General features: G+C 48.3%; 1 protein-coding gene across 5 annotated transcripts in view; it reads right to left on the bottom strand.

Moving 5' to 3' along the window:
* The window catches only part of LOC117310555 (cAMP-dependent protein kinase catalytic subunit PRKX), an 85,545-nt gene that overhangs the window by 25,770 nt on the left and 47,050 nt on the right, over positions 1-12,725 (bottom strand). For all 5 annotated transcript variants that reach the window (XM_033850240.1, XM_073799740.1, XM_033850239.2 and 2 more), the window contains exons 3-4: positions 9,137-9,400; positions 418-537 (exon numbers count right to left, since the gene is read on the bottom strand). In XM_033850240.1, the coding sequence (XP_033706131.1) occupies positions 418-537; positions 9,137-9,400 (384 nt within the window). The remainder of the gene's footprint in view (positions 1-417; positions 538-9,136; positions 9,401-12,725) is intronic.

Below are 12,725 nucleotides of genomic sequence, written 5' to 3'. Positions count from 1 at the left end.
GGCACGTTTGGGATTCCAGGGAAGAACACCCTTTCCCTTCCGGCACACTCTCCGTTCATAACGTCCTCAGTTGCGTGATCCGACACGTACGTTACCCAGCTCCGGGAATCACGCCAGAGCGTCCGTGCGGGAGATGAACAGCATTTTCTTGGGAGACAGGGACACTTACAGACAGGACGGAAGACCTCGACAGCTGTGCCCTGCTGGTGCTTCAAGCCTCCGCTTTCGCTCTTTGGAAATCAAGCCGGACGGTCCGTTCATATCACCGTCACCAGCAGCGGGAAACTGCCGTGCGCCCCGACCCCGAGAAGCTGCCCCCGACCCCCGGTGCCCCATCCTGGGGGCGGGCTGAGCACCCCAGGGCCAGCGAGGGGGGCAGGGACTCGCCGCAGACTTCTCCACGGAAACCCGACTCACCCTGAGAGCATCTCGAATATGAGGATGCCGAGCGCCCACCAGTCCACGGCTCTCCCGTGGCCCTTGCTCTGGATGACTTCGGGGGCCAGGTACTCGGGGGTCCCGCAAAGGGTCCACGTCCTGTGGGCAGAGAAGGGGGTCCACAAAACTCAGCTGTGCTTGGCCAGTGCGTGCGTCTCAGAAGCACTGAAGGTTAGTCACTGAATCGATCGACAAGATGCCTTAAACCCTCGCCCGGTAGATAAAGACAGTAACCTCGTCTTCCCTGACGTTTGTCCTTTATAACAAACACTCTGTAACCAAGAAAGAATCTGAGTGACGGCCCTGTTATCACGGCTGTGTCTTCTTCTTGGTGCTTACCTTTGCTGCTCAGAAGCAAAACCCCCAGTCCCTGTTTCCCCATAAAATGATGGAAAAAAGGATTCAAGGATTGACTCAAGGGAACGACCCTCAGGAACCCAGACGTCTGCTTTATGAATAAATGAGCTGGTTCTGTGCCCCCAGAGGAGACACCAAGCCACAGCTAAGTGCCTTTTCCACCTGCTCTCCAAAAGGCCTGAGGTGTTTTTGTGGGTTCGCGGTCATTTTAGTATCCGTGGTGGCTTTTGGAAATCCTCAGGTTAAGGGGCTCTGGGATGTTTGGGGTTTAAATGGGGCGGACAGCTTGGGAAAGGATTTTCTCCCCAGGAGTTGAGACTTGCAAAATATTTAGCTTTTAGCGCCACCTAGAGGACAGCTGGCTGAAAGCAAGAGATTCCAACCAGCCAAGCCGGACCCAGCGCAGAAAGCGGAGATTTCTGATCGCGTGGGTGGTTGGTTTTTATTCGGGTCGTCCCTTCCCTGTGCTGCCTTAGATCTGTCTTTTTCACAACAGATGGGAGAAGCGGTCTTCTTCTCCTTTTAAGAGAATTCTATTTATACTTTAAAAAGCCCCATGTTTAATTAAAACTTATAATTTGTAACATTTCTCCTGAAATATCTAAATTTTTATGCCCTATGGAAAATAAAGAATGATTTTCCTAATTTTCTCTTTATTTGTATATCTCAGTATGGAGGACTTTGCTAACAAAAATTCACCCGTGAAAAGATAAAAACAATACAAACTTCCAGCTGAAAGATTAGGTCCTGGGGTTGTAACATATGTCGTGGTGACTATATAGTTAATAATACTGTATTGTACATTTGGAAGTTGCTAAGAGAATAGATGTTAAAAGTTCTCATCAAGAGTAAAAAATTGTAGGGCTTCCCTGGTGGCGCAGTGGTTGACAGTCCGCCTGCCGATGCAGGGGACGCGGGTTCGTGCCCCGGTCCGGGAAGATCCCACATGCCGCGGAGCGGCTGGGCCCGTGAGCCATGGCCACTGAGCCTGCGCGTCCGGAGCCTGTGCTCTGCAACGGGAGAGGCCACAGCAGTGAGAGGCCCGCGTACCGCAAAAACAAAACAAAACAAAACAAAACCCTGTGTCCAAAGCATAGGAAAATAACACGCTATGGTCATGTTCACGTTTTATATGACAGATCAGCGATAGTGATTAATATCCAAAAGGGAAACCACGGACTTCCCTGGCGGCCCAGTGGTTCTTTGCCTTCCTATGCAGGGGGCGCAGGTTCCATCCCCGGTCGGGGAGCTAAGATCCCACAGGCCTGGTGGCCAAAAAAACCAAAACATAAACCGGAAGCAATATTGTAACAAATTCAATGAAGACTTCAAAAAGGGTCCACATCAAAAAAATCTTAAAAAAAAAAAAAGGGCAACCAAAGGAGATGCCGGGGAAAACGCTGCTGTGACACATGAGCTATGAGCTCCATCGGCGCCTTCGGCCAAAGTCTGAACGGTGACTTTCTCTTCCCCAAAGTGCAACTGACACAGCTAGGCTGTTAAACCACTAAGAAGATCTGGAAACGGTCTGGTTCCAGCCCACGTTCTTACGTTGGGTAAACGTCCAAGGCAATCAATGTCATCTGCCTGTTTTGTGTTTTTGGTGTGTGTCTGTCATCATGATATACGCTAGATCCCCAGAACGTATTTATCATACAACTGGAAGTTTGTACCTTCACCCATTTCCCCTTCCGCTCATCCCCTGCCCCTGGCAACCACCATGCTACCCTCTGGTTCTATGAGTTCAGCTGTTTTTTTAAAAAATTAAAGTATAGTTGATTCACAATGTTGTGTTTGTTTCAGGTGTACAGCGAAGTGATCCAATTAAACACATATTTTTTTCAGATTCTTTTCCATATGGTTTATCATAGGATATGGGATATACTTCCCTGTGCTCTACAGGAGGTCCTTGTTGGTTATCTATTTTATATACAGTAGTGTGTATCTGCTAATCCCAAACTCCTAATTTATCCCTCCCCCACCCTTTCCCCTTTGGTAATCATAAGTTTGTTTTCTAAGTCTGTGAGTCCGTTTCTGTTTTGTAAATAAGATCATTTGTATTATTTATTTAGATTCCACCTATAAGTGATATCATATGACATCTGTCTTTCTCTGTCTTACTTTGCTTAGTATGATCATCTCTAGGTCCACTCATGTTGCTGCCAATGGCATTATTTCATTCTTTTTCATGGCTGAGTAATATTCCATTGTATACATGTACCCCATCTTCTTTACCCATTCATCTGTCAATGGACACTGAGGTTGCTTCCATGTCTTGGCGACTGTAAATAGTGCTGCTAGTAACACAGGGGCACATGTATCTTCTCCAATTAGCGTTTTCGTCTTTTCTGGACATATGCCCAGGAGTGGGATCTCCAAGTCAGCTTTGTAGATTCCACACGTTAAGCGAGATGCCACAGTATGCGTCCTTCTGTGGCTGACTTATCTCACTTTAATGCCCCCAAGGTCCAACCATGTTGTCCCAAATGGCAAGATTTCCTTCTTTTTAATGGCCGAATAATATTCCATTTTACACACATCTCCTAGCTTCTTTATCTACAAGCCAAGAAACACGTGAGGCTACCAAAAGCTAGGAGAGGGGCACAGAACAGATGGTTTTCTAGAGCCTTTGCAAGGAACACTGCCCTGGCAACACCTTGATTTCCTACGCTGGCCCCCAGAACTGTGAGGCTGTAACATGGTTGGGTTAAGCCCCTTCGTTTGTGGTACTTTGTTATGACGGTCTCAGAAGCCAAACGCCCACCCCATGTGGGCCACATCACATCAGCCCTCACCCAGTTCACCTCTGCTTCTCAAGCACCTGGGGTTTTCACACTCCACACTGGGTATTATAACTTGTGCTACGTGACGGGCTACAAGCTAAGTGATGGCCAGGGAAACAAAACATTTGGAAACACAGCTTTGGAGGTCCAGAAAATTGTCATCATGATGTCCATGTTTATCTCTTTAAAGAGGCTGACCACCCAGTTGCCCCCTCAGGCTTGGAGAGATGACATCATGTCACGTAGACAAGGAGCTACAGCTCAGAAAGGGGATGCGATGGAGTTTCCGTGAGGAAGAACTTCAGGTTCTCCTTGTGACTTTCCATGGGATCGGCGAGAGGAAAGAGTCGAAAGTGCAGAGGCGACCACTTCACCCCATGCAGATGGCTACCATCAAAAAAACAGAGAACAAGTGGTGACAGGATGTGGAGAGAAGGGAGCCCCCCTGCACTGTAGGTGGGAATGTAAAATGGTGCGGCCACTGTGGAGGGGCCTCAAAAAACTAAAAATAGAACCACCGTTACGATCCAGCAATCCCACTCCTGGGCAGATACCCACGGGACATGAAAGCAGGGTCTTGAAGAGAGATCTGCACACGTGTGTTCATTACAGCACTGTTCACGACAGCCAAAAGGGAGAAGCAACCCCAGTGTCCCTCACGGATGAATAAACAAAAAGGAATATATCCAGACTATGGAGTATTATTCGGCCTTGAAAAGGAAGGGGACTCTGACACCTGCTACAACATGGAAGAACCAACCCTGAAGACATTATGCTCAGTGAAAAGGAAAACTACCTAATGATTCCACTTACATGAGGCCCCTAGAGGAGTCATATTCACAGAGACAGAAAGCAGATGGTGGGTCCAGGGGCTGAGGGTGAGGAAGTAGGGGAGCTGGCACGTTTTAACGGGGACAGAGTTTCAGTTCTGCAAGAAGAAAGGAGTTCTGGAAATGGATGGTTGGGGATGGCTGTACCACGTACTGAATGTAATTCATACGCTGAATTTTACGCTTAAAATTGGTTAAGGTGGTATCTTGGATGCTATCTGTATTTTGCCACAATTAAAATTTTATAAAGTGCAGAGACAGAAGAGGCTAAGAAAGGAGGGTGTCCCCGTGGGCGGGAGATCCAGGAACAGGTATCTGATACCCAGAGTCAAGGTAAGGTAGCCAGGACGTCGGCAGAAGCTGGACCAAGGGCGGGTTTGGAAAGGATCCGGGACGAGTCCAGACAGAGCTGTGTGGGAGCCACGTCCAGCTGGCACGCTTCTGCCAAGGAGCATGTCTCTGGGGCAGCCACTTAAAAACTCTGGGCTGCAGCCCAGGTCCAGACCACGTGTGCCCGGGTTGCCTAGTGTTGCCGTTGTGTCTGGCACTTGTCTGTAGACAGGGAGAAAGGAACGGCATCTTAGGAGGGAGAAAATACCCTTTGCAAAGAACTCCTCCAACAAGAGATGCAATGATGAAGCACTGATAGAAGAAACCCCTATCTTGCAGGTTTAATGTAAAGAAAGTAACAGTGTCTGCTCACTGATACGTTTGTCCACTCTCTCTGTTTCTCTGCCCATCATCGAGCTCACGCTGACCCTGCTGTGTAAGCAGTGCATCTGGTCCGAGCCCTCCCCAGGTCCACTGGAGTGTTGGGGGTCTTGGGCGGGAGTGTTCAGCTCTCTCCAGGAACCCACCCAAAGGTGCTCTTGGGTCCCTGCTTCCCTTCTCCATGACACCTCTCCATTCCCAATCTCTGATTCTTTTTTCACACGACAGACTCTTTCCCATTTCCCTAGAACCCCCTGTGATATGAAGTACCATTCCACTTTCAAATCCTATGGAAGGAATGGAAGGTCACGTTACGTTGGTGCAGATAGAAATTGTATGGTCTGGTAACCAGCCAGGAATTTGGGTGCAGAAGGTGGCCGTAAGTTCAAGGAAGGAAAGGAGATGGGAGACGTGGGTTCTTCCCACACGGAGTCGAGCGGGAAGGGGCTCACACTACCTGCTGGGCTTTTTCAAGAGGCATCCCGTCAGGGTGCACAGAACCGCCTGGCGGTCCAGTTAGGAGTTTCTTGTCCCCAAGACTTAAGCTTACGAGCATCTTTCTTCCCGCCACACCCAGCTGAGTCAACTCAAAGTCAACCCTCGTCGCTCTGGCTCATGAAATTCATTAATTCTGCTGAGAGATCCAGGTACTGGCCCGTGAATGCTGTGTTCCCAGGTGGGGCACATCCACGGTGGCCTGAATCTGGCTGGAAGCCTGGCGCTTAGCTGATGTCCTCACCAGGTGCAGGTGGGTGCAGATAATTGTATCTGTGTTAGGCGTGGTGTCTCCGCTTACATGTGGAAAGGTGAGTCTCTCCCTGGCTTCATCCTGGGGTATGGGGCACAGGTGGAAGGCTGTATGACTTTCCAGTTTCTCAGTAAACTCAGGTAGCCTGACCCCCTGATTCAAGGAAAAGCTTTCTCCGAAAAGCCCCCAGGCTTCTTGGATGTAGAGAGGCATAAACTGCTAGAAAGAGCTTCAGACTGCAGTACACATCCTTAAAGCCTTAGATTTCTAACAGTACTGCAGTTCCCTAAAAAGTTAAAGAGAATTTCCGTAAGTCCCAGAAACTTCCGTCCTTGGTTAAGGCCCCCGAAGCATTGACAGCAGGGACTCTAACAGACATGTGTACACCCAGGTGCACAGCAGACGATTACTGTGCAAGGTGGAAGCAGTCTTCTCCTTTTAAGAGAATTCTCTTTATACTTAAAAAAGCTTCCTGCAAAAAGCCCCCATGCTTCTTGGAGGTAGAGAGTCACAAATTGCTAGAAAGAGCTTCAGACTGCAGTAAATGTGTTACGACAAGACAGACAGTGGGGGATGTTACTGGGAGAGTGTGCTGGTCCAGGCTGTGAATTATCGATGCCCCTGGTCTTATCGTTTCTGCTCACTGGCTCTTGAAGAGAGGGCCAAGTGACACCCGCCGTTCTCAGTTTTCTCACTGTTATCAGGTCCACCACAACGGGGGGTGGCAGACCGTTATCCAAGTATGCTCTGTGAAACAGACGTCCAACTGCTCATGTGTTCCGACTCCCCCACTGCCTTCCATGGCATCCCCACTGAGTTGAATTGTGTTCCCCCCCAAAAGTCCTAGACTCCGGTACCTGTGAATGTATTTGGAAATAGGGTCTTGCAGATGTAATCAGGTTAAGACTGGGGCTAATCCAATGACTCGTGTCCTTAAAAGAAGAGGAAGAGAGAGAGACCTCTCTACTGTATTAGAAGGAGGCCGTCTACAAGCCAGGAAGAGGCCTCACCGGGAACCAAATCAGCCAGCATCCTGACCATGGACTTCCAGAACTGGGAGAAATACATTTCTCATAAGGTCACCAATCCTATGGGATTAGGACCCCACTGTCATGACCTCATTTGACCTTAATTACTTCTTAACAACATGATCTCCAAATACAGCCATACAGTGGGGGTTGGAGCTTCAAGACATGAATTTTGGAGGAACACAAGTTCAGTCCAGAGCAATGGTGGTGATCATGAAGGTGATGGTGACGGTGGTGATGGAGGTGATAATTATGGAGATGACAATGATGGAGATGGTGGTGATGATGATGATAGTGGTGATGATGGTGATGATGATAATGGTGATAATGATAGTGATAATGATGGTGATAATGATGGTGATAATGAGGGTGATGATGACGGTGGTGATGGTGATGAAGGTGATATCTATGGGATGATGATGGTGATGACAGCGGTGGCGATGGTGGTGGTGATGATGATGTGAGGGTGGGCATGATGAAGTCAGAAGCACCTACAGTCTACTCAATGCTTACTACATGAGAGGAACCGTTCTTAGGAAATACTTTCCATCGAGCAGACCCATCCATTGTTACCAATCACCCTGCAGGGTAGGAACAATTCTCATTACACAGACGAGCAAAACCAAGGCACACGGGGTGATGACAACATACAATGTCCTCAATCTCTCCAGCTGGAGAGCGGCAGACACAGGGGTCCAGCAGAGGCAAGGGGTCCCCATATCCACTCTTCATTCCTAACTGCCCCTCTGAGGTGCTTCCGTGAACAGAGGCTCTTGGTAAGGGAAACAAATTTAACCTGGAAGCCATAAGGTACTACCACTTGGCAATTGTGGGGATACACGCAAACTACCTTACCTCTCAGGGCCTCAGATTTCTCAGCTGTAAAATGATGACGGCTGGCCAAACTTATCACCGAGTGAATTTGTGAAACCCTTTATTGGTTGTTTGTTTGAATCAGGGCTTCCAAATAAAATGATTAAAAAAACCCCAAAAAACTAGCAGGTGGACTATATACCACACGTTACCAATAGGGGGCAGCACCAATGCCATAAACCAATTTTTAAAACTATATAAAGTCCTCACACTCTTCTACGTAAAACCATCCCATTTTATTCTCAGCCATGAAATAGATGAAATTCTATAGGGGAAAATCAGATTGCATTTAACAGCAGCCTAGAACGAAACTGGGTCATTTGTAGAGACATGGATGGACCTAGAGACTCATACAGAGTGAAGAAAGTCAGGAAAACAAACATCGTATATTAATGCATATATGTGGAACCTAGAAAAATGGTACAGATGAACTTACCTGCAAAGCAGAAATAGAGACACAGACGTAGAGAACAAATGTATGGATACCAAGGGGGAAGGAGGGGTGGTGGGATGAATTGGGAGATTGGGATGGACATATATACACTATTGATACTATGTATAAAATAGATAACTGGGCTTCCCTGGTGGCACAGTGGTTGAGAGTCCACTTGCCGATGCAGGGGACACGGGTTCGTGCCCCAGTCCGGGAGGATCCCATGTGCCGCGGAGCGGCTGGGCCCGTGAGCCATGGTCGCTGAGCCTGCGCGTCCAGAGCCTGTGCTCCGCAATGGGAGAGGCCACAGCAGTGAGAGGCCTGTGTACCACAAAAAATAAAAATAAAAAAAGAAAGACAAGCCGTAATATGAGTTGGTGACGGTGTGGAGAAAAGGGAAAGCACGTCCACTGTTGGTGGGAATGTAAACTGGTGCAGCCACTATGGAGAACAGGATGGAGGGTCCTCAAAAAACTAAAAATAGAGCTACCATGTGATCCAGCAATCCCACTCCTGGGTATATATCTGGAGAAAACTCTAATTCGAAAAGATACATGCACCCCAATGTTCATTGCAGCACTATTTACAATAGCCAAGACATGGAAGCAACCTAAGTGTCCATCGACAGAGGAATGGATAAAGATGTGGGGTGTATATATATATATATATATATATATACACACACACACATATATACACAATAGAATATTACACAGCCATCAAAATGAATGAAATCATGCCATCTGCAGCACCGTGCATGGACCTGGAGATTGTCATATTGAGTGAAGTGAGTCAGACAGAGAGAGACAAATACCATACGATGTCACTTCTGTGTGGAATCTAAAGAAAAAGGAGGTCACAGCGCAGAGGACGCAGAGCACGCTGCCAGAGGCAGGGGGCGGGAAGATGGGAAAACGGGGGAAACGCTCACGTACTTGTCCACCAGTTTCTTGGCGAACCCGAAGTCAGTGAGCTTGATGTGACCGTCTCTATCCAGCAGGATGTTCTCCGGCTTGAGGTCCCTGTAGACGATCTCCTTGGAGTGCAGGTACTCAATGGCACAGACGATCTCCGCGGCGTAGAAGAGCCCGGTGGAGCTGGAGAAGCGGCCCTGGTTGCGCAGGTAGCTGAAGAGCTCACCACCCGGCACGAACTCCATCAGCATGTACAGGAAGCGGTCATCGTGCCCCGTCCAGAACCTGCGGGACCAGAGCGGGAGTGAGGGCTGCGCCTCGGAGGGACAGGAAGGGACAGGGACGGACGGATGCTGGGATGGCACTTAGACGGAGGTCGTGTTCCATGAACAGGTCATGTTAAGATATATCTCTCGGTAAGACATGATCATACGAAGTGAAGTAAGTCAGACAGAGAAAGACAAATACCATATGATATCACTTCTATGTGGAATCTAAAATGAGACACAAATGAACTTATCTACAAAACAGAAACAGACTCACAGACACAGAGAACAGACTGGTGGTTGCCAAGGGGGAGGGGGTGGGGGAGGGATGGACTGGGAGTTTGGGGTGAGCAGACGCCAACTATTATATAGAGAATGGATAAACAACAAGGTCCTACTGTAGAGCACAGGGAACTGTATTCACTCTCCTGCGATAAACCATATGGAAAAGAATATGATAAAGAATGCATATATACGTATAAGGGAATAACTTTGCTGTGCAGCAGAAATTAACACGACATTGTAAATCAACTATACTTCATTTAAATCTTTAAATCTCTAGGTCCATGTTAGGATACTCATATACATGGACAGATGCAAGACATGTGTGGACAGATGTTAAGATTTGGTAGAGGGCTTCCCTGGTGGCGCAGTGGTTGGGAGTCCACCTGCCGATGCAGGGGACACGGGTTCGTGCCCCGGTCTGGGAAGATCCCACGTGCCGTGGAGCGGCTGGGCCTGTGAGCCATGGCCGCTGAGCCTGTGCGCCCGGAGCCTGTGCTCCGCAACGGGAGAGGCCACAACAGTGAGACGCCCGCGTACTGCAAAAAAAAACAAAACAAAACAAAAAAAACGATTTGGTAGAGATCGATGTTAAGATATGTCTATAGGTATTAGAACAGAAAAACCAACACATAAGCAGATGATTATTTTGTAAGAAAAGATACATCCCTAGGTAGATGTTAAGATACTCATACAGATGGACCGATGCCCACATTTGTGTGTGCGGCGATGCTAAGATTTGGTAGAGAGCGATGTTATTGGTACAGATACATGTTAAGACATGGCATAGACACATGTCACGTTATGTGTATAAATACACGTTAAGATCGATCTCTAGGTGGATGTTAAGATACTCGTATAGGTGAACAGATGTCGAGATATGTGTGTGGACACATGTTAAGGTTTGGCAGAGATCCATGTTATGGGTACAGGTACCCATTCGATGTGCTAAGATGTGGCACAGATGATGTTAACGTTACGTGTACAGACACACGTTTGGACACGTATAGGCAGACGTTAAGATTCGGGTGCACGCAGATGTTAGGATACGGGGAGACACAACGCTAAGGGATGGCTATCCTGTCGACGTGCAAAGATCTCAGAACGGCCAAGAGTAAATACCAACTTCTGACGATAAACTGGTGAAAGGCTTGTTATGGGCTGAACTGTGTCCCCAACCCCCAAATTCATATGTTAAGTCCTCACCCCAGGACCTCAGGAGGTGATTCGATTAGGAAATACGGTCTTTAAAGAGGGGATGAAGGTAAATGAGGTCACTAGGGTGGGCCCTGATCCCATAGGACAGGTGGCCCTATAAGAAGAGGAGATCAGGACACAGACACACACAGAGGGACGACCCTGGGAGGACACAGGGAGGAGACGGCCGTCTCCACGGTCTCAAAGGGCACCCACAAGGCTGACATCCTGACCTCAGATTTGCAACCTCCCCAAACATGCGCCAATAACTCTGCTGCTACAGCCGTGCCATCTGGGGCGCTTGTCTCACAGCCCGAGCAGACTCACACGGGGTGGGCACACCTCAGGGATCACACCTGGTTCAGTGGCCCCAGGGTCGTCATCAAGACTGCAAATTTCCAGTCCATTCATGATGGCCTCCCAGACACCTGCTGGGAAAGGCGGCCATTAACAAAAGCCCAAAGCAAGAGACTTCTAAGCAACGACGGGTAGGAGACGTCCCCAGAGAGTCAGAAGAGACGCATCCCCTTTAGAAAGGCGCTGATTGGCTCTGTTCACGGGAGAAAAGGCAGCAGCGAGAAACTGAGGAGAAAAGAGGAATACAGATGCGAGAAGAGACAGAGTCCTGAATGAATTTTAGAGGTCACGGCAAAGAGGAAAAGCAACAGCTACATCCTGGGGAGATAAGCACGGATGGAGAAGAAAGTTTGCCTGTAAAGGAGCTGTGGCTACGTATGGCTGATTCACTCTGAGATACAGCAGAAACTCATACACCACTGTAAAGCAACTGTACTCCAATAAAGATGTAAAAAAAAAAAAAGATGTAGAAAAAAAGAGAAACGCTCGTTGGAAGTAAGGGCTCTGTTTCTGAGCGGATTTAGGACACAGACGTGTGACTCACGCACAAGCATATAAAGGTCCCCCCGCAGGATCGGGACACACAGACGACGATGTGAAGCAACGCGAGGCTACCGTGCCAGCAGCGGTGCCTGATCCCCGAACCCCCGGGCCGGGCATCTTCTCTGCTCAGGACACTGTGCTCCCCTCCAAGGCTGGTCCCAAAGGGCTGCGTCCCTCTGGGCTTCCATGAAAACAAAGGATGCTCGGAGGAGCCGGCGTCCTTGGGTGAGGATGCGCAGGGCACCACGCACCAGATGGTCCTGGCTGCTGGGAGGGGCTGTTCCAATAAAATAAAGAAAAATACAGGCACGCCTCGTTTCAGTGTGCTTTGCACACACCGCATTTGTAACAAATGGAAGGTCTGTCACAACCCTGTTTTGCAAGCAACTCTACGGGCACCATTTTTGGAACAGCATTTGCTCACTTTGTGTGTCTGGGTCCCCTTTTGGTAATTCTCGCGATACTTCAAACCTTTTCGTTATCGTGGCGATCTGTGATTTGGGGTGTTTCTATTGCAAAAAAGCAAGTCACGAAAGGCTCCGAGGTCGGTGAGCAATTTTAACCAATAAAGTGTTTTTCACTGTGGCACCCACATTGCTTTTCTTTAGACATAATGGTACTGCACACTTAACAGACTACAGTCCAGCGTAAACGTAACTTTCAGATGCGCTGGGAAACCAAAAGCTTCGTGTGACTCGCTTTATGGCGATATTTACTTTACTCTGGATATTTACTCTACTCTTTGCTCTGGAACGGAACCCACCGTTATCTCTGAGATCTGCCTGTAATCAACCGTATCGATATATACACAAAGCACTGGAGGAGATAGTTTGCAATGACCCAAAAACTAGCTGGAAGGAAAATCACGAAGCAATAACCGAGTGTGGCAGTGGTCAGGAAGGTGTAAGTTTATGCAATAAACAAAAAGATGGGGGACTTCCCGGGCGGCCCAGTGGTCAGGACTT

The sequence above is a fragment of the Tursiops truncatus genome, chromosome Y, assembly GCF_011762595.2.
Source record: "Tursiops truncatus isolate mTurTru1 chromosome Y, mTurTru1.mat.Y, whole genome shotgun sequence".
Taxonomy (NCBI): Eukaryota; Metazoa; Chordata; class Mammalia; order Artiodactyla; family Delphinidae; genus Tursiops; species Tursiops truncatus.
Note: the sequence above shows the minus strand (reverse complement) of the source record. Positions and strands in the feature narration are given on the sequence as shown.